We start from the raw sequence: 19055 nt of genomic DNA, 5'->3' as shown, positions 1-19055 counted from the left end.
GTTTGCTTCCGGGCGTTTCTTTTGCTTCCCCTTCCCTCCTTCACGCTTTCTCCCCTCCCCCTCCTCCCTTATCCCTTCGCTTTCGCTCTTTTCCGTCGAGGCTGACCCATGAGTTGTGAGTCTGGGGTCTGGTTGGTGAAAAAGAGCCCTTAAAGCTGGAAGACGGGAGGTGTGGGGAATACTGTTAATTGAGTTATTTGGTGACCAAAGGCTTATCTGGGATGTTTTGTTTGTGGGAGGGGGTCGGGCGAGGGTGGGAAGGAAGTCTTCCCCAGAGGCGAACGGGGGCGGGGCTGAACTGGGTTTGCGAATGGGTAGGACGCACCCCTAGAATAGGTAGCACGGGGGTGGGCTGATGTGTGGGCAAAGGAAAATGGAGGCGTTGAAAATCAGGTTTTGCTTTAACCGTTTGATTAAAAAAGCAGTTCACACGAATGTGTGAAGTATTTGGGTTGTGGATGTTAGGTAGCCACGTTTTATTCCCAGCTTGCTTTACTTCTCTGTACTTTGGGGGAAACCTTTTTGCTGCGAGCTTTGAATATCATAGACTTTTTAAAAAGTAAATTTCCACATGGAAGCAAAGTAACGTAAGGGGAAGAAGTGATGAAAGAGAAAACACTGAATTAGTGAGTTACAAATCAACTCCATCCCCAGGTAGAGGTTTTGTTCAAATTAGGCATAGCATACAAAGATTTATCACATTAGTTAAGGAACACGTATAGACCACAAAAATATCTTCTTCTGGATTGGTTCTCTTCAGTATCCCAAAGCATTATTTTTAAAGTTTGGTTTGTTTTGAGACAGGGTCTCGCTTTGTCACCCAAGCTGGAATGCATGGTGCGAACATAGCTCACTACAGCAGCCTCTCCTGGGCTCAAGCGATCCTCCCACCTCAGCCTCCTGAGTAGCTGGGACTAAAGGCATGCACCACCACATCTGGCTAATTTTTGTATTTTTTTTGTAAAGACGAGTCTTGCCGTGTTGCCCAGGCTGGTCTTGAACTCCTGCCCTCAAGCGACCTTCCTGTCTCGGCCTCTAAAAGTGCTGAGATTACAGATGTAAGCCACTGTGCTAGCCCAAAACATTATTTTCAGTAGCTCCCTACTGCTTAATGAATGTTCTCCATGCCCTCTCAAACTTTTAAATCTTTTTCAGGCCTGTTAGCGTGTAGTAGAAGATAAGAACTCTTAAAAATCTCAGCATCAGATTCTGGAGAATGGGGAGGGAGAACATGGACTATTTGAATAGAATAACAGGCAGCAGAATAGGAATTAGTTTTATTAGGGAACTGAAATTCTCTATTGATTATAGTTATAAGGACTGCAGTTTAATTGGTTTTCTGTTCCATGCAGAGGACAAAAGCATGTCTTCCCTTCCTGGGTGCATTGGTTTGGATGCAGCAACAGCTACAGTGGAGTCTGAAGAGATAGCAGAGCTGCAACAGGCAGTGGTTGAGGAACTGGGTATCTCTATGGAGGAACTTCGGCATTTCATCGATGAGGAACTGGAGAAGATGGATTGTGTACAGCAGCGCAAGAAGCAGCTAGCAGAGTTAGAGACATGGGTAATACAGAAAGAATCTGAGGTGGCTCACGTTGACCAGCTATTTGATGATGCATCCAGGTGAGAACTCCATGGAAAAATAGAAGGAAATCTCTCCATTGGGAGATATTTTTAGAGAATAATTGTTCATGACCTTGTACCAAGCATTTTATTTTATTTTTTGAGACGGAGTCTCGCTCTGTCACCCAGGCTGGAGTGCAGTGGAGTGGTCGCGGCTTACTACAACCTCAACCTCTCAGGTTCAAGTGATTCTCCCGCCTCACCCTCCCAAGTAGCTGGGATTACAGGCATCCGCTACCACGCCCAGCTAATTTTTTATATTTTTAGTAGAGACAGGGTTTCACCATGTTGGCCGGGCTGTGTACCAATAATTTTATACTTTATGAAGTACAGATGTTTAGAACCTTACTCTTCCTTGAAGTTTATGGTCAAAAATCTGACCTTACAGTCAGCCATAAATATAATTTTCATCTGTCAGCAGCTAACATGATCAGCAGTAAGGGAGTCCAAGTCTTAAGTCCTTTCCCCTTCTTCCTCCTGTGTTCTGTCTTAGAACAATTGCTTCATTTCCCTAGTAAGATCATGCAGGGAGTGAGGATTGTAAAGAATTTCTGTCTTACAGTAACTCCGAAGCATTAATCAGTTCCTATACCCCCAAAAGATTTGTTTCTAGTGCTCTAGTTGTTACTTAGAATACATTTTTAAAAATGTATTATTATACTTTAAGTTACAGGGTACATGTGCACAACGTGCAGGTTTGTTACATATGTATACATGTGCCATGTTGGTGTGCTGCACCCATTAACTCATCATTGACATTAGGTATATCTCCTAATGCTATCCCTTCCCCCTCCCCCAACCCCACAACAGGCCCTGGTATGTGATGTTCCCCATCCTGTGTCCAAGTGTTCTTATTGTTCAATTCCCACCTATGAGTGAGAATATGTGGTGTTTGGTTTTCTGTCCTTGTGATAGTTTGCTCAGAATGATGGGTTTCCAGCTTCATCCATGTGCCTACAAAAGACATGAACTTAACCTTTTTTATGGCTACATAGTATTCCATGGTGTATATGTGCCACCTTTTCTTAATCCAGTCTATCATTGATGGACCTTTGGTTTGGTTCCAAGTCTTTGCTATTGTGAATAGTGCTGCAATAAACATCATACGTGTGCATTTGTCTTTATAGCAGCATGATTTATAATCCTTTGGGTATATACCCAGTAATGGGATGACTGGGTCAAACGGTATTTCTAGTTCTAGATCCTTGAGGAATTGCCACACTGTCTTCCACAATGGTTGAACTAATTTGCAGTCCCACCAACAGTGTAAAACTGTGTCTGTTTCTCTGCATCCTCTCCAGCACCTGTTGTTTCCTGACTTTTTAATGATCGCCATTCTAACTGGTGTGAGATGGTATCTCATTGTGGTTTTGATTTGCATTTCTCTGATGGCCAGTGATGATGAGCATTTTTTCATGTGTCTTTTTTGTTTGTTTGTTGTTGTTGTTGTTGTTGTTGTTGTTTCAGACAGAGACTTGCTCTGTCTCGCCCAGGCTGGAGTGCTGTGGTGTGATCTCAGCTCACTGCAGCCTCTGCCTCCCGAGTTCAAGCAGCTCTCCTGTCTCAGCCTTCCGAGTAGCTGAGACTATAGGTGTGCACCACCACACCAGACTAATTTTTGTATTTTTAGTTGAGATGGGGTTTCACCATGTCAGCCAGGCTGGGGAGGTCAAATTCCTGACCTCGAGTGATCCACCTGCCTCAGCCTCCCAAATTGCTGGGATTACAGGCGTGAGCCACCACACCCGGCCAGGATAGATTTTCAGATAACAGCAAGGTAAATAATGAGGTAAGTTTGAAAGTAGTGTACTTTGGGCTTACTTTGGATTTTTGAGGAACTAGTCTGGAAACTAAACCACTGTTTAAAACATTTTTCTATAGAAAAAGCATTTTAAATTCTAAACAGAGACACTTTGGAATGTGGCCCATTTAAATTGAGGACCATATATACTTAAATATATATAAATTGTAATGGCTTCTATATCTCTAATTCCTCTTCTGGCTTTGACTTTTCTGCGTGTGTTCCAATATTAGGGCAGTGACTAATTGTGAGTCTTTGGTGAAGGACTTCTACTCCAAGCTGGGACTACAATACCGGGACAGTAGCTCTGAGGACGAATCTTCCCGGCCTACAGAAATAATTGAGATTCCTGATGAAGATGATGATGTCCTCAGTATTGATTCAGGTAAGGGATGAGCTTTGGATAGGAAAATCTCAAGATTGAAATTAAAACACTGGAAGATGAGCAAATGGAAGATAATAGAAGAGAGGAGAAACCATTGTCACTAACTCTGTATTTCAAACTGCCTGAGTTGGCTATTAAAAAAATGCAGCATTGTTAGTATCATAGATGTTCCCTGTGTGCTACAGCCTGATTGCATTACTTTGCTTTCCTCGTTCTGTGTAACCGCTATTTTGGGGTATTCCATCAAAGAGTGGAATTACCAGGACTTACAGTAAGTGTATGTTTTGTTGCTAGGATATAAAAAATATGGTTGGTTTTTGTGTATTGATCTTGTAGCCCACAACCTCATTAAACTCACATAGTTATAGAAGCTTTTTGTTGATTCCTTAGGATTTTCTTTTTTCTTTTTCTTTTGTTTTCTTTTCTGTTTCTTTTCTTTTTTTTTTTTTTTTTTTGAGACAGGGTCTCACTCTGTCGCCCAGGCTGGAGTGCAGTGGTGCAATCTCAGCTCACTGCAACCTCCGCCTCCCGGATTCAAGCAGTTCTCTGCCTTGACCTCCCAACTAGCTGGGATTACAGGCGCCTCCCACCCCGCCCCACCACCACACCCAGCTAATTTTTGTATTTTTAGTAGAGTCAGGGTTTCATCATCTTGGCCAGACTGGTCTTGAACTCCTGACCTTGTGATCCACCCGCCTTGGCCTCCCAAAGTGCTAGGATTACAGGCATGAGCCACTGCACCCAGCCGATTCCTTAGGATTTTCTAAAACTAATTCATGCAAATAAAGTCTGTTTCACTTCTTCCTTTCTACCCTGGATATCTTTTCTTTTTCTTTTCTTACTGTACTCACTAAAACCTTCAGTACAGTGTTGAATATGTTTTAAGAGCAGGCCTGGCACAGTGGCTCATACCTATAATCCCAGCACTTTGGGAGGTTGAGGTGGGAGGATCCCCTGATCCCGGGAATGGCCAACATAGCAAGACCTCATCTCTACTAAAAATAAAAAAAGTAGCCAGGCATGGTGGTGCACCCCAGTAATCCCAGCTACTTGGGAGGCTGAGGTGGAAGGATCTAAGTACAGGAAGTTGAGGCTGCAGTGAGCTGTGATTGTGCCACTGCACTCCAGCCTGGATGACTAAGGGAAACTCTTGTCTTCAAAAAAAAAAAGGTTTTAAGAACAGACATCCTGGCCAGGTGAGGTGGCTCATGCCTGTAATCCTGGCACATTGGGAGGCTGAGACGGGTGGATCACGAGGTCAGGAGATTGAGACCATCCTGGCTAACATGGTGAAATCCCGTCCCTACTAAAAATACAAAAAATTAGCCGGGCATGGTGGTGGGCACCTGTAGTCCCAGCTACTCAGGAGGCTGAGGCAGGAGAATGGTGTGAACCTGGGAGGCAGAGCTTGCGGTGAGCTGAGATTGTGCCATTGCACTCCCGCCTGGGCGACAGCGAGACTGTGTCTCAAAAAAAAAAAAGAAAAAAGGCTAGGTGCAGTGGCTCACACCTGTAATCCCAGCACTTTGGGAGGCTGAGGCCAGCGGATCACAGGGTCAGGAGTTCGAGACCATCTGGCTAACATGCTGAAACCCCATCTCTAGTAAAAATACCAAAAAAAAAGAAAAAATTAGCCAGGCATGGTGGTGGGCGCCTGTAGTCCCAGCTACTTGGGAGGCTGAGGCAGGAGAATGGCGTGAACCCAGGAGGTGGAGCTTACAGTGAGCAGAAATCGCACCACTGCACTCCAGCCTGGGCGACAGAGCGAGACTCCGTCTCAAAAAAAAAAAAAAGACATCCTTTTCTTCTTCCTGATGTTAATATGAAAGCGTTTGGTTGTTAACCATTAATTATGTCAGCAGTAGGTTTTCTATAGATGCCGTTGATTAAATTAAAGGAATCCCCTTCTAATCCTAGTTTGAGAGATTTTATCGTAGCCAAATTGGATTTTGGATTTTGTCAGCTTTTTCTATATCATTCTCCTATGTTCCTTTTGTCTTTTATCATATTAAGAATGTATTACAGGCCGGGCGCGGTGGCTCAAGCCTGTAATCCCAGCACTTTGGGAGGCCGAGACGGGCGGATCACGAGGTCAGGAGATCGAGACCATCCTGGCTAACACGGTGAAACCCCGTCTCTACTAAAAAATACAAAAAACTAGCCGGGCGAGGTGGCAGACGCCTGTAGTCCCAGCTACTCGGGAGGCTGAGGCGGGAGAATGGTGTAAACCCGGGAGGCGGAGCTTGCAGTGAGCTGAGATCCGGCCACTGCACTCCAGCCCGGGCGACAGAGCGAGACTCCGTCTCCAAAAAAAAAAAATGTATTACAGTAGTTGTTTTTTTGGATGTTAAACCAACCTTGCATTCCTGGAGTAAACCAGCCTTGGTCTTGAGGTATAATTCTTTTTATATGTTGCTGGATTGGATTTGCTGATTTAAAGAAAAAAAAAAAAAAGATCTTGGCCAGATGCTGTGACTCATGCCTGTAATCCCAGAATCTTGGGAGGCTGAGTTGGGCAGATTGCTTGAGCCCAGGAGTTCAAGACCAGCCTGGGCAACATGGTGAAACCCCTTCTCTAATTTTTAAAAAAAAAGAAAAAATTTTTTTACATTTATTTCATGAGGGCTATTGGTTTATAGTTTGGTTGTAGTGTCCTTGTTTGGCTTTGGTAGCAGGGTAATCTAGGCCTTATAAATGAGTTGAGAAGTGTTCCCTCCTCTGAGCTTGTATGGAATGATACTTCTTTCTAAAGAGTTTGCTAAATTCAGTACTGAGGCCATTTGGGCCTGGACTTTTCTTTGTGGATTTTTAAAATCTTTTATTTTGGGAATAATTTTAGATTTATGGAAAAATTGAAAAAGTAATGGAGTTCCCATATATCCCTCATCTAGTATATATGTCAAAAGCAAACATTGGTATATTACTTTTATATAAACTCCAGGCTTTATTCAGCTTCTGGACTTTTTCTGTTCTATGATCTAATCCAAGATATCACATTAAATGTATTCCAGTGTGATGTTTATTTTCTTCCTTTTATTTACAGGGTTTGATTTGTTCTTTTTCTAGCTTCTCAAAGTGGAAGCTCACATTATTGATTAGACCTTTCTTCCTTTTTAACATAAGCTCTAAAGCTATTTATTTTCCCATAAGCATTGCTTTGCTGCATCTCATAAATTTTTTTCCATGCAGTGTCACTCTCAGGATATCATACATTTTTTTATGTTGTGTTTTCAGCTTCTTTCAACTTGACATTTTTAATTTTCCTTGTGGTGGTTTGATTCTAAATATTTGGGGATTTTTAAAATTTCTTTCTGTTGTTAATTTTTAATCAATTTTATTGTGTTCAGAGAATAAACTTTGTATAATTTTAGTCTTTTTGAATGAATGAATGAATGAATGAATTGATTGACAAATTCTCACTCTGTTGCCCAGACTGGAGTGTGATGGCATGGTCATAGCTCACTGCAGCCTCAACCTCATGGGCTCAAGTGATCCTTCCACGTCAGCCTCCTGAGTAGCTGGAACTACAAGTGCATGCCACCACGCCCAGCTAACTTTTTTTTTTTGTAGTAGAAATAAGGTCTCACTATGTTGCCCAGGCTGGTCTCGAACTCCTAAGCTCAGGCAGTCATCCTGCCTTGGCCTCCCAAGGTGCTGCGATTATAGACCTGAGCCACCATGCCTGGCCTGTTTTCGTTTTTTTTTTTTTTTTAAGACAGAGTCTCGCTCCATTGCCCGGGCTGGAGTACAGTGGCATGATCTTACTGCAACTTCTGCTCGCTGCAACCTTTGCCTCCCGGGTTCAAGTGATTCTCCTGCCTCAACTTCCCGAGTAGCTGGGACCACAGGCACGGGCCACCACGCCTGGCTAATTTTTGTATTTTTAGTAGAGGCAGGGTTTCTCTATGTTGGTCAGTCTTATCTCAAACAACTGACCTCAGGTGATCTGTCCACCTAAGCCTCCCAAAGTGCTGGAATTATAGGCGTGAGCCACCGTGCCTAGCCCTGTTTCTTCTTTATTGCCTTCTTTTAAGTCAAACAAACATTTCGGAAAACCACTGTCATTCTTCTGATTTTTCTTTTTCTTTTTCTTTCTTTTTTTTTTTTTTTTTTTTGAGATAGAGTTTTCACTCTTGTTGCCTAGGCTGGAGTGCAATGGCAGGATCTTGGCTCACTGTAGCCTCCGCCTCCCGGGTTCAAGCAGTTCTCCTGTCTCAGCCTCCCAACTAGCTGGGATTACAGGCATGCACCACCATGCCCGGCTAATTTTGTATTTTCAGTAGAGACAGGGTTTCTCCATATTGGTCAGATTGGTCTCGAGCTCCTGACCTCAGGTGATCCACCTGCTTTGGCTTCCCAAAGTGCTGGGATTACAGGAGTGAGCCACCACACCTGGCCCCTGATTTTTCTTTTTTTTTTTTTTTTTTTTTTTGAGACGGAGTCTCGCTCTGTCGCCCAGGCTGGAGTGCAGTGGCCGGATCTCAGCTCACTGCAAGCTCCGCCTCCCGGGTTCACGCCATTCTCCTGCCTCAGCCTCCCGAGTAGCTGGGACTACAGGCGCCTGCCACCTCGCCCGGCTAGTTTTTTGTATTTTTTAGTAGAGACGGGGTTTCACCGTGTTAGCCAGGATGGTCTCGATCTCCTGACCTCGTGATCCGCCCGTCTCGGCCTCCCAAAGTGCTGGGATTACAGGCTTGAGCCACCGCGCCCGGCCGTCTTTTTTTTAGCTTTCTTAAGAGGGGTTGCATCTGTACCTAATCATAATCTATTACAAATTACTACTGATTTAATTCTGGTAAAAATACAGCCACTTGGCACCAGTGTACCTCTACTTTCACTCTCTTTCTATGTGATACTGTTATCAAATATATTATAGCTACACGTTTAAAGCCAATAATTTAGTGTTAAAATTACTGCTTTAAGCAGTCTCATGTTTAAAGAAGGTAAGGGAAGAAAAGAAAAATATGTATTTACCCAGATGTTTGTCATTTCTGTTGTTCTTCTGTTTGTCATTTCTGTTGCTCTTCATTCCTTCCTGTGGATCTATCATCCAATGTCATGTATTTTCTTTTCTTTTTTTTTTTTTTTTTTGAGATAGAGTCTCGCTCTGTCACCCAAGCTGGAGTGCAGTGGCATGATCTCGGCTCACTGCAAGCTCCACCTCCCGGGTTCACACCATTCTTCTGCCTCAGCCTCCTGAGTAGCTGGGACTACAGGTGCCCGCCAACACGCCTGGCTAATTTTTTCTATATTTTAGTGGAGACAGTGTTTCACCATGTTAGCCAGGATGGTCTCGATCTCCTGACCTCGTAATCCACCCACCTCGGCCTCCCAAAGTGCTGGGATTACAGTCGTGAGCCACCCTGCCCGGCCTCTGTTCAATTTTTTTATTTTAACTTTTAATTTTTTAGCTTGGCTCCTAAGTATTGAGTTTTTTATTTTTATTTTTTGTAATAGTTTAGCTAGTGAGGTGAATGCATTCAGAGTTACATTTAGTTCTGACATCTCCCTTGGCTTTGACTTCTTCAACATTGTGTTGATGCATGATGATTAGCTTATTTACTTTTTGCAGCATGGTATTCCATTGTATGCATATGACACAGTTTATCAATTTTCCTGATTGTGGACATTGATTTACATTTTTTGAGATTACAGATAACACTACTGCAAATACTCTTGTACGTGTCTCCCGATGCACATGTGCAGGAGTCTTTTTAGTGTATATACTGTAAGAGAGTCACTAGTTCTTAGGACATAGAAACCTCAACCTTATTTGATATATTTTTTAGACAGTATCTCACTCTGTAACCCAGGCTGGAGCACAGTAATGCAATCATAGCTTACTGCGACTTCAGCCTCCCAGGTAGCTGAGACTACAGGCACGTGCCACCGTGCCTGCCTGATTTTTAAAACAAAATATGTGGGTTGCTCACAGTGGCTCACGCCTGTAATCTCAGCACTTCAGGAGGCCAAGGCAGGTGGATCACCTGAGGTCAGGAGTTCGAAACCAGCCTGGCCAGTATGGTGAAATCCCATCTCTACCAAATATACAAAAATTAGCCAGGTATGGTGGTAGGTGCCTGTAATCTCAGCTACTAGGGAGGCAGAGGCACAAGAATTGCTTGGACCCGGGAGGCGGAGGTTGCTGTGAGTCGAGATTGGGCCACTGCACTCCAGCCTGGATGACAGAGTAAGAATCTATCTCAAAAAAAAAAAAAATTGTATATATATTGTATATGTGTGTGTGTATATATACATGACATGTATGTATGTATAATATATATGTGTGTATATATATTATATATATAGTATTACCACCGAAGGGATTATTATGAAGCCACTAAAAAAAAAAAAAAAAAAAGACAAACATAGGGGAATGTTGAGGACATTATGCTAAGTGAAATAAGCCAGTCACAAAAAGACAAATGATTTCACTTAGATGAGATATCTAGCATTCAATGGTGGCCTCCAGAGGCTGGAGGGAGGGGCCAATGGGGAGTGTTTAATAGGTGCAGAGTTTCAGTTTTGCAAAATGAAAAGTGTTCTGGAAATGGATGGTGGTTATGGTTGCACAACAATATAAATATACTTAATACCACTGAATTGTACACTTAAAAATGATTAGAGTCAGGTGCTGGCTTTTGCTTGTGGTCCTGGCTACTCAGGAGGTTGAGGCAGGTGGGTCATTTAAACCCAGGAGTTCAAGGCCAGCCTGGGCAACGTAACGAAAACCTGTCTTTTGAAAAAGACAATAACAAATGTTGACGAGGATATGGAGCAATTGAAAACCTTACAAATTGCTTATGGAAATGTAAAATGCTATAGCCACTTTGGAAAATAGTCTTTTGGTTCCTCAAAAGGTTAAACATAGAATTACCATAACCCACCCACTCCTGGCTATATACCCAAGAGAAATTAGAACATATGTTGATGTAAAAACTGATAAATAAATGAATGTTCATATCACATTATTCATAATAGGCAGAAGTAGAAACAGCCCAAATGTTCATCAGCTGATGAATGGATAAACCAAATGTGGTATACACATACACCCATGTATTGACTGCTATAAAATATTATTCAGGGCCGGGCACAGTGGCTCAAGCCTGTAATCCCAGCACTTTGGGAGGCCGAGATGGGTGGATCACGAGGTCAGGAGATCGAGACCATCCTGGTTAACATGGTGAAACCCTGTCTCTACAAAAAAAATACAAAAAACTGGCCGGGCGAGGTGGCGGGCGCCTGTAGTCCCAGCTACTCGGGAGGCTGAGGCAGGAGAATGGCGGAAACCCGGGAGGCGGAGCTTGCAGTGAGCTGAGATCCGGCCACTGCACTCCAGCCTGGGTGACAGAGCGAGACTCTGTCTCAAAAAAAAAAAAAAAAAAATACTATTCAGCCATAAAAAGGAAAGATGGGGCTGGGCACTGTGGCTCATGTGTGTAATCCTAGCACTTTGGGAGACCAAGGTAGGTGGATCACGAAGTCAGGAGTTTGAGACCAGCCTGGCCAATATGGCTGTCTCTACTAAAAATACAAAATTTAGCTGGGTGTGGTGGCATGCGCCTATAATCCCAGCTACTTAGGTGGCTGAGCCAGAAGAATCACTTGAACTCAGGAGGTAGAGATTACGGTGAGCTGAGATTGCACTGTCGCACTCCAACCTGGCGACAGAGCAAGATTCCATCTCAAAAAAAAAATAAAAAGTAAAAAAGTGAAGTACTGATACATGGTACAACATAGATGAACCTTGTATGAGGAACCACATATTACATGATTCTCTTTATATGAGATATTCAGAATAGGCAAATCTGCAGAGACGGAAAGTAAATTTGTGATTGCCAGAGTTTAGGAGATGGAGGAATGGAAAATTGTGGAGTGATGACATTTTTCATCACTCCAGAATTTGACAGTGATGATAGTTTAATTTCCAAAAACCACTGAATTACACTGTTTTTTTCTTTTTTTTTTTTTGACGGAGTCTCGCTCTGTATCCCAGGCTGGAGTGCAGTGGTGCGATCTCAGCTCACTGCAACCTCCGCCTCCCGGGTCCCGGTTCAAGTAATTCTCATGCCTCAGCCTCCTGAGTAGCTGGGATAACAGGCACTTGCCACCATGCCCGGCTAATTTTTGTGTTTTTGGTAGGAGATGGGATTTCACCATGTTGGCCAGGCTGGTCTGGAACTCCTGACCTCAGGTGATCCGCCCACCTTGGCCTCCCATAGTACTGGGATTATAGGCTTGAGCCACCACCATCAGCCTATACATTTTACTTTTATCCTACTTTTTTTTTTTTTTGAGACAGGGTCTTACTCTGTCACCCAAGCTGGAGTGCAATGGTGCAGTCTTGGCTCACTGCAACCTCCACCTCCTGGGTTCAAGTGATTTTCCTGCCTCAGCCTCTCATGTAGCCGTGTAGCTGGGATTACAGGTGCCTGCCACCACGCCCGGCTAATTTTTGTGTTTTTAATAGAGAAGGGGTTTGGTTTCACCATGTTGGCCAGGCTGGTCTGGAACTCCTGACATTAGGTGATCTGCCTACCTCGGCCTCCCAAAGTGCTGGGAGTACAGGTGTGAGCCACCACACCCGGCCTTTTATTTTTCTTTTTTTGGTGAGGACAGGGTTTTTCTGTGTTGCTCAGGCTGGAACTATACATTTTTATTTATTATTATTATTTTTTGAACCAGAGTCTTGCTCTGTCAACCAGCCTGGAGTGCAGTGACGCAATCTCAGCTCATTGCAGCCTCCGCCTCCCAGATTCCAATAATTCTGCCTCAGCTTCCCAAATAGCTGGGATTACAGGCATGTACCACCATGCCTGTCTAATTTTTGTATTTTTAGTAGAAACAGGGTTTCACCACATTGACCAGGCTGATCTCAAACTCCTGACCTCAGGTGATCTGCCCACCTTGGCCTTGCAAAGTGCTGGGATTACAGGCATGAGCCACTGCACCTGGCCTAATTTTTTAAGAGACAGGCTCTTGTTATGTTGCCCAGGCTAGTCTTGAACTGGCCTCAGGTGGTCCTCCCACCTAAACCTTCCAAGTAGCTGGGATTACAGGTGTGAACCACCATACCTGGCCATTTACTTTGTGTCTTTCCAGACCCTTTTGAGTACTTTATATTTGTGTGTATACCTGTATCAAGATTATTTTAAGTTATTATCAATGATGCTCCCATAATAATGCTTTTGAGTAAGTTAGTTCTGAATTTCCCAGAAGTTCCTATAAATCTCTTACACTCATTAGAATTCTTCTCGTCCATAGGTGATGCTGGGAGCCGAACTCCAAAAGACCAGAAGGTAAGTTAGGATGGTAAGGGAACGGTGAGAGATAAGAATATGAAAATAGAATTTTCTGGCCTAACCATTTAATCACTTTAGCTGTCAATACCTAATCATTCACCCTGTGATCAGCCCTTTGTGTTGCAGTCCTCTAATTGGTGTTGTAAGAATTCAAGGCCGGGGGCGGTGGCTCAAGCCTGTAATCCCAGCACTTTGGGAGACCCAGGTGGGCAGATCACCTGAGGTCAGGAGTTTGAGACCATCCTGGCCAACATGGCGAAACCCTGTCTCTACTAAAAAAATACAAAAATTAGCTGAGTGTGGTGGTGCATGCCTGTAATCCCAGCTACTAGGGAGGCTGAGACAGGAGAATCAGTGGAACCCAGGAGGCAGAGGTTGCAATGAGCTGAGATCATACCACCGCACTCCAGCCTGGGTGACAGAGCAAGACTCTGTCTCAGGAAAAAAAAAAAAGAGGCCAGGCATGGTGGCTCACGCCTGTAATCCCAGCACTTTGGGAGGCCGAGGCAGGTGGATCACCTTAGGTTGGCAGTTCGAGAGCAGCCTAACCATGGAGAAACCCTGTCTCTACTAAAAATACAAAATTAGGCCGGGCACAGTGGCTCACACCTGTCATCCCAGGACTTTGGGAGGCTGAGGCAGGTAGAACACAAAGTCAGGAGTTCGAGACCAGCCTGGCTAACATAGTGAAACCCTGTCTCTACTAAAAACACAAAAATTAGTTGGGCATGGTGGCACATGCCTGTAATCCCAGCTACTTTGGAGGTTGAGGCAGGTGAGTCACTTGAACCTGAGAGGCAGAGGTTGCGGTGAGCCAAGATTGTGCCACTGCACTCCAGGTTGGGCAACAGAGCCAGACTCCGTCTCAAAAAAATAATAATACAAAATATTAGCTGGACATGGTGGCGCATACCTGTAATTCCAGCTACTTGGGAGGCTGAGGCAGGAGAATCAATTGAACCCGGGAAGTGGAGGTTACGGTGAGCCAAGATCGCGCCATTGCACTCCAGCCTGAGCAACAAGAGCTAAACTCCATCTCAAAAAAAAAAAAAAATGAAAGGGCAGCTTTGCCAGATAAAGTAACCGTAAGCTTCCAAACATAACTCATTCAACTCACTCCATTTTGTTCTGTGAAATACAAGGTGTTTCTTATTTTGAAGTTACTTGTAACCCTTGCTACTGTTTCAAAACTTGTTTTCCTCATCCCCTTTTCTGTAGCTCCGTGAAGCTATGGCTGCCTTAAGAAAGTCAGCTCAAGATGTTCAGAAGTTCATGGATGCTGTCAACAAGAAGAGCAGTTCCCAGGATCTGCATAAAGGTTAGGGTCAAGAAATATCTGGGTACAGATGGGAGGTGAATTCTTACAGAGATTTCATCTTAAGTCTCATGTCTACTAATTGTGACATGCCAGACTCATTATCCTTAGTAGTTATGAAATCCCAATTACATGGATGGTGATTTTCCAGTCTGTGATGGTTTTATCTCAATACCTCTTTAGCGTCCTACATTTAGACTTGTTTCCATCCTCATGACTACTTCCAGGTGGAGATTAGGGAGAAGAGAATCACTCAGACTCTTGTTAAAATAAGGTTTGAGGCCAGGTGTGGTGGCTCACATCTGTAATTCCAGCAGCTTTGGGAGGCTGAGGCAGGAGGATCACTTGAGGCCCAGCATTAAAGACCGGCCTCCACAACATAGTGAAACCCCATCTCTAAAAAAAAAATGTTTAAAAATTCTCCAGATGTGCCGCGCACAGTGGCTCATGCCTGTAATCCAAGCACTTTGGGAGACCAAGGCAGGCGGATCATGAGGTCAAAAGATAGAGACCATTCTGGCTAACATGGTGAAACCCCATCTCTACTAAAAATACAGAAATTAGCTGGACATAGTGGTGCGTGCCTGTAGTCCCAGCTCCTCGGGAGGCTGAGGCAGGAGAATCGCTGGAACCTGGGAGGCAGAGGTTCCAGTGAGCCAAGATCGCACCACTGCACTCCCGCCTGGGGACAGAGCGAGACTCCTTCTCAGAAAAAAAAATTACCCCACTTTCCCTAATTACCATACTACCCTCTTTACCTTCCCGTTCTCTACCCAATCTATGTCATAACTCTTTAGAATAACTTTGCTTCTTCTATAGGAACCTTGAGTCAGATGTCTGGAGAACTAAGCAAAGATGGTGACCTGATAGTCAGCATGCGAATTCTGGGCAAGAAGAGAACTAAGACATGGCACAAAGGCACCCTTATTGCCATCCAGACAGTTGGTATGTGCAGACTTGGAGGAACCACTCGTGAAAGGCAACCTGTACCCTCCACTGCTGATTGTTTCTTTTCTCCATAACCTTCCCATTTGTCTCTCACGTAGCAATCTGGATTTACACAGAAACTGGCAGTTTTTTAAAAAATTTATCTTTCCCTTTTACTCAGGGCCGGGGAAGAAATACAAGGTGAAATTTGACAACAAAGGAAAGAGTCTACTGTCGGGGAACCATATTGCCTATGATTACCACCCTCCTGCTGACAAGCTGTTTGTGGGCAGTCGGGTGGTCGCCAAATACAAAGATGGGAATCAGGTCTGGCTCTATGCTGGCATTGTAGCTGAGACACCAAACGTCAAAAACAAGCTCAGGTACCTGGACAGAGGACTGTAAAGGGGTAGAGGCTGGGAGCACAGCACCTGCCCTGTTCGTGCCATAGACCAGATCTCACAATTAGCTTTTGTCTTCTTAGTCCGTAGTGGACTGAAACCCTTACTCTTTCTTTACCACAGGAGTCATGTGGGTGATTCTTTCTTCCTCTTTCTCCTTCTTTTTTATTAAGTTTTTTTCCTTTTCTTTCCTCAAAGAGAAAACTAGGAAGAGAATAATGAGGATTAATGATCAGGGGAATAGGGGATTCACACAGAAGAAAGAGATGGAGACTAAATGGTTTTTAGCAGCATAGGAATCTGATAGAGGAAAAAGAATATATGTTTTTTGGCTGGGCCCAGTATCTCATGCCTGTAATCCTAGCCCTTTGGGAGACCAAGGCAAGTGGATCACTTGAGGTCAGGAGTTCGAGACCAGCTTGCCCAACTGGTGAAACCCTGTCTACTAAAAATACAAAAATTAGCTGGGTGTGGTGGCGCATGGCTGTAATCCCAGCTACTCGGGAGGCTGAGGCAGGAGAATCGCATGAACCTGGGAGGCAGTGGTTGCCATGAGCCAAGATTGTACCACTGCACCCCAGCCTGGGTGACAGAAGGAGACTCCATCTCAAAAATACTTATATGTATATGTGTTTTTTGAAAAAGTAGGGAGGCATTTGTTAAATTAAGGGGGTAACTCCTAACTCTCAAGTTGGGAAGAAAGAAAAACAGGAAGAAAGTAGTAGACTGGAATGTCTTCCCTGGAGTGCATCCTGTTGTGATCCAGAGAAGTAGAAGCTATGATAAAATAATTTCTGTGGATCATGTTAAATATCATAACCCCCAGATCTTTCTACTGTCACTCCTCTTTTACAGGTTTCTCATTTTCTTTGATGATGGCTATGCTTCCTATGTCACACAGTCTGAACTGTATCCCATTTGCCGGCCACGTGAGTGTTTCTCCCTTATTCCTTAGCTCAGTTTTCTCCTCCTCTACCTGATATTTCTTCTTAGGACGTCCAGTTGAAAAGCCCTAGGTGTTTTTGGTACTTCAGTCTCAAAGAGCATAAATTTGGTTGATGTCCTTTGCTCCCAAAGGACAGTTTGCTCCCAAAAGAGATACAGTTGTATTGTTCATCTCTAGGACTGGGTCTTTGTAGCCAAAGAATGAGACACTGGAAGATCATGAATGACTTTGAGTAGACTGCTCACGTTATAGATGTGCTTCAGTTTCATTTCTAAGCGAGTTAGGTTGAAAAAGGTGTTACTGGCCGGGCGCGGTGGCTCAAGCCTGTAATCCCAGCACTTTGGGAGGCCGAGACGGGCGGATCACGAGGTCAGGAGATCGAGACCATCCTGGCTAACACGGTGAAACCCCGTCTCTACTAAAAATACAAAAAAACTAGCCGGGCGAGGTGGTGGGCGCCTGTAGTCCCAGCTACTCCGGAGGCTGAGGCAGGAGAATGGCGTAAACCCGGGAGGCGGAGCTTGCAGTGAGCTGAGATCCGGCCACTGCACTCTAGCCCGGGCAACAGAGCAAGACTCCGTCTCAAAAAAAAAAAAAAAAAGAAAAGACAAAGGTGTTACTTCTTTCCTAGGGTCATGCTGCACCTAACATTTGTATAAATGTGTAGTCTGCATAATGCTTTCCACAGAAGCTTTGTTAGATGGAACATCATAGTGTCCTCTATATTTGTTACCCTGGCTTGGGAGCAGACTCCTACGGAAACAATAATTTTTAACTGCAGAAGAATCAACTAACACTTCTGTTTACACATAACATAACAGTAAACATATTCTGAGTCTCTTAAAAACCTGACAGAGAATGAGAAGGAAGGACTAATTTTTTCATTTCATGATGCCACCTGATCTTTTTAAATTTACCATTAGACTTATCAACAAGTGAGCAAGAATTTCCACTTGAATTTTCCAAAGGAGAAGCATCCATTTGTATAAAATAAGTGAATCACCTATATTGTACATGACTTATTTAGTATTTACTTGATTTGTAAGTATGTGCAATTTGTACATTAGGTTTATTACTTAGGTGGTCTTGGCTTTGCTTCCCTCGAGGTTCTGATTTTACTTTTTCTTTCCTTTTCAACTTAAAAAGTATCAAATGTCTCCTGGCCAACCCTTTTCCCTATCAGGACATGTCCTACCTGCCCTCTCAGTTCTACTTCTTCCTTGAAACAGTGAAAAAGACTTGGGAGGACATAGAAGACATCTCCTGCCGTGACTTCATAGAGGAGTATGTAACTGCCTACCCCAACCGCCCCATGGTACTGCTCAAGAGTGGCCAGCTTATCAAGACTGAGTGGGAAGGCACATGGTGGAAGTCCCGAGTTGAGGAGGTGGATGGCAGCCTAGTCAGGATCCTCTTCCTGGTACTGTTCTTCCCTAGAATTTTGGAGGCAGAGGTTGGTCGGGGGGACTTAAGCAGTAATGAGGATGGTTTTATGGCTATTCCATAGCCTTCCTCTTTCTTATCCTCCTATGTGTTCTCACTGTTTTTGGTCAAATTTTACTTTGCCCTTTTTGTTGTTCCTCTGTGGGTCATTGTTGAAAATAAATTACCGGAATTATGATACTAATCTGCATGGTTTTGATTTATTTATTTTTTTCTTTAGGAGTATTCACATTCTGTGTAGGTACAGAGAAGGCAGCCAATTCCATTTTTCCAGGGTTAAGGTTTTAGTAGGATAGTGGGATGAAGAAGAGGTATCAAGGAGTCCTGATTATCTTTCAAGGTTCAGTTTAACTCTTACATATTTTGTACTCATCCTTTTCTCCCTTCTCTTTCCCTTCTTAGAATCATATTTCTTATTTTTAAAAGTTTTAAAAACTTTTTTTTTGGAGACGGAGTCTCGCTCTGTCGCCCAGGCTGGAGTGCAGTGGCACGATCTCGGCTCACTGCAAGCTCTGCCTACCGGGTTCATGCCATTCTCCTGCCTCAGCCTCCCGAGTAGCTGGGACTACAGGCGCCTGCCACCACGCCCGGCTAATTTTTTGTATTTTTAGTAGAGACGGGGTTTCACTGTGTTAGCCAGGATGGTCTTGATCTCCTGACCTTGTGATCTGCCCGCCTCAGCCTCCCAAAATGCTGGGATTACAGGCGTGAGCCACCGTGCCCGGCCCTTAAAAACATTTTTTAATACTGCTACTTGCCTTGCAGAACAGGGCTACCCAATAGACAGCGTGCCCAGAGTAGCCAGAAGAAATTAGAAATTATGTTTCTTCTTGGTGTTACCTCAGCCCGTTACTCCTAAGGCGTTATGACCTAAGGTGTTATGATCCTTATCATCCTTTTTGTTTGGTGTTT

General features: G+C 43.9%; 1 protein-coding gene across 4 annotated transcripts in view; it reads left to right on the top strand.

The window, feature by feature from the left end:
* Positions 1 to 19055, top strand: part of SETDB1 (SET domain bifurcated histone lysine methyltransferase 1) — a 39070-nt gene that overhangs the window by 80 nt on the left and 19935 nt on the right. For 2 of the 4 annotated variants that reach the window (XM_030937088.1, XM_030937089.1), the window contains exons 1-9: positions 15 to 169; positions 1353 to 1623; positions 3658 to 3809; positions 13074 to 13108; positions 14330 to 14429; positions 15246 to 15371; positions 15535 to 15736; positions 16610 to 16683; positions 17930 to 18120. In XM_030937088.1, the coding sequence (XP_030792948.1) occupies positions 1364 to 1623; positions 3658 to 3809; positions 13074 to 13108; positions 14330 to 14429; positions 15246 to 15371; positions 15535 to 15736; positions 16610 to 16683; positions 17930 to 18120 (1140 nt within the window). In that variant the 5' untranslated portion in view covers positions 15 to 169; positions 1353 to 1363. Of the gene's footprint in view, positions 1 to 14; positions 170 to 1352; positions 1624 to 3657; positions 3810 to 13073; positions 13109 to 14329; positions 14430 to 15245; positions 15372 to 15534; positions 15737 to 16609; positions 16684 to 17929; positions 18325 to 19055 lie in introns of those variants that run through there. The other 2 variants (XM_010387240.2, XM_010387238.2) reach the window with 2 other exon arrangements.

This window comes from Rhinopithecus roxellana, chromosome 8 (genome assembly GCF_007565055.1).
Source record: "Rhinopithecus roxellana isolate Shanxi Qingling chromosome 8, ASM756505v1, whole genome shotgun sequence".
Lineage (NCBI taxonomy): Eukaryota > Metazoa > Chordata > Mammalia > Primates > Cercopithecidae > Rhinopithecus > Rhinopithecus roxellana.
The sequence above is the reverse complement of the archived record's forward strand: the minus strand, read 5'-3'. Positions and strand labels throughout refer to the sequence as shown.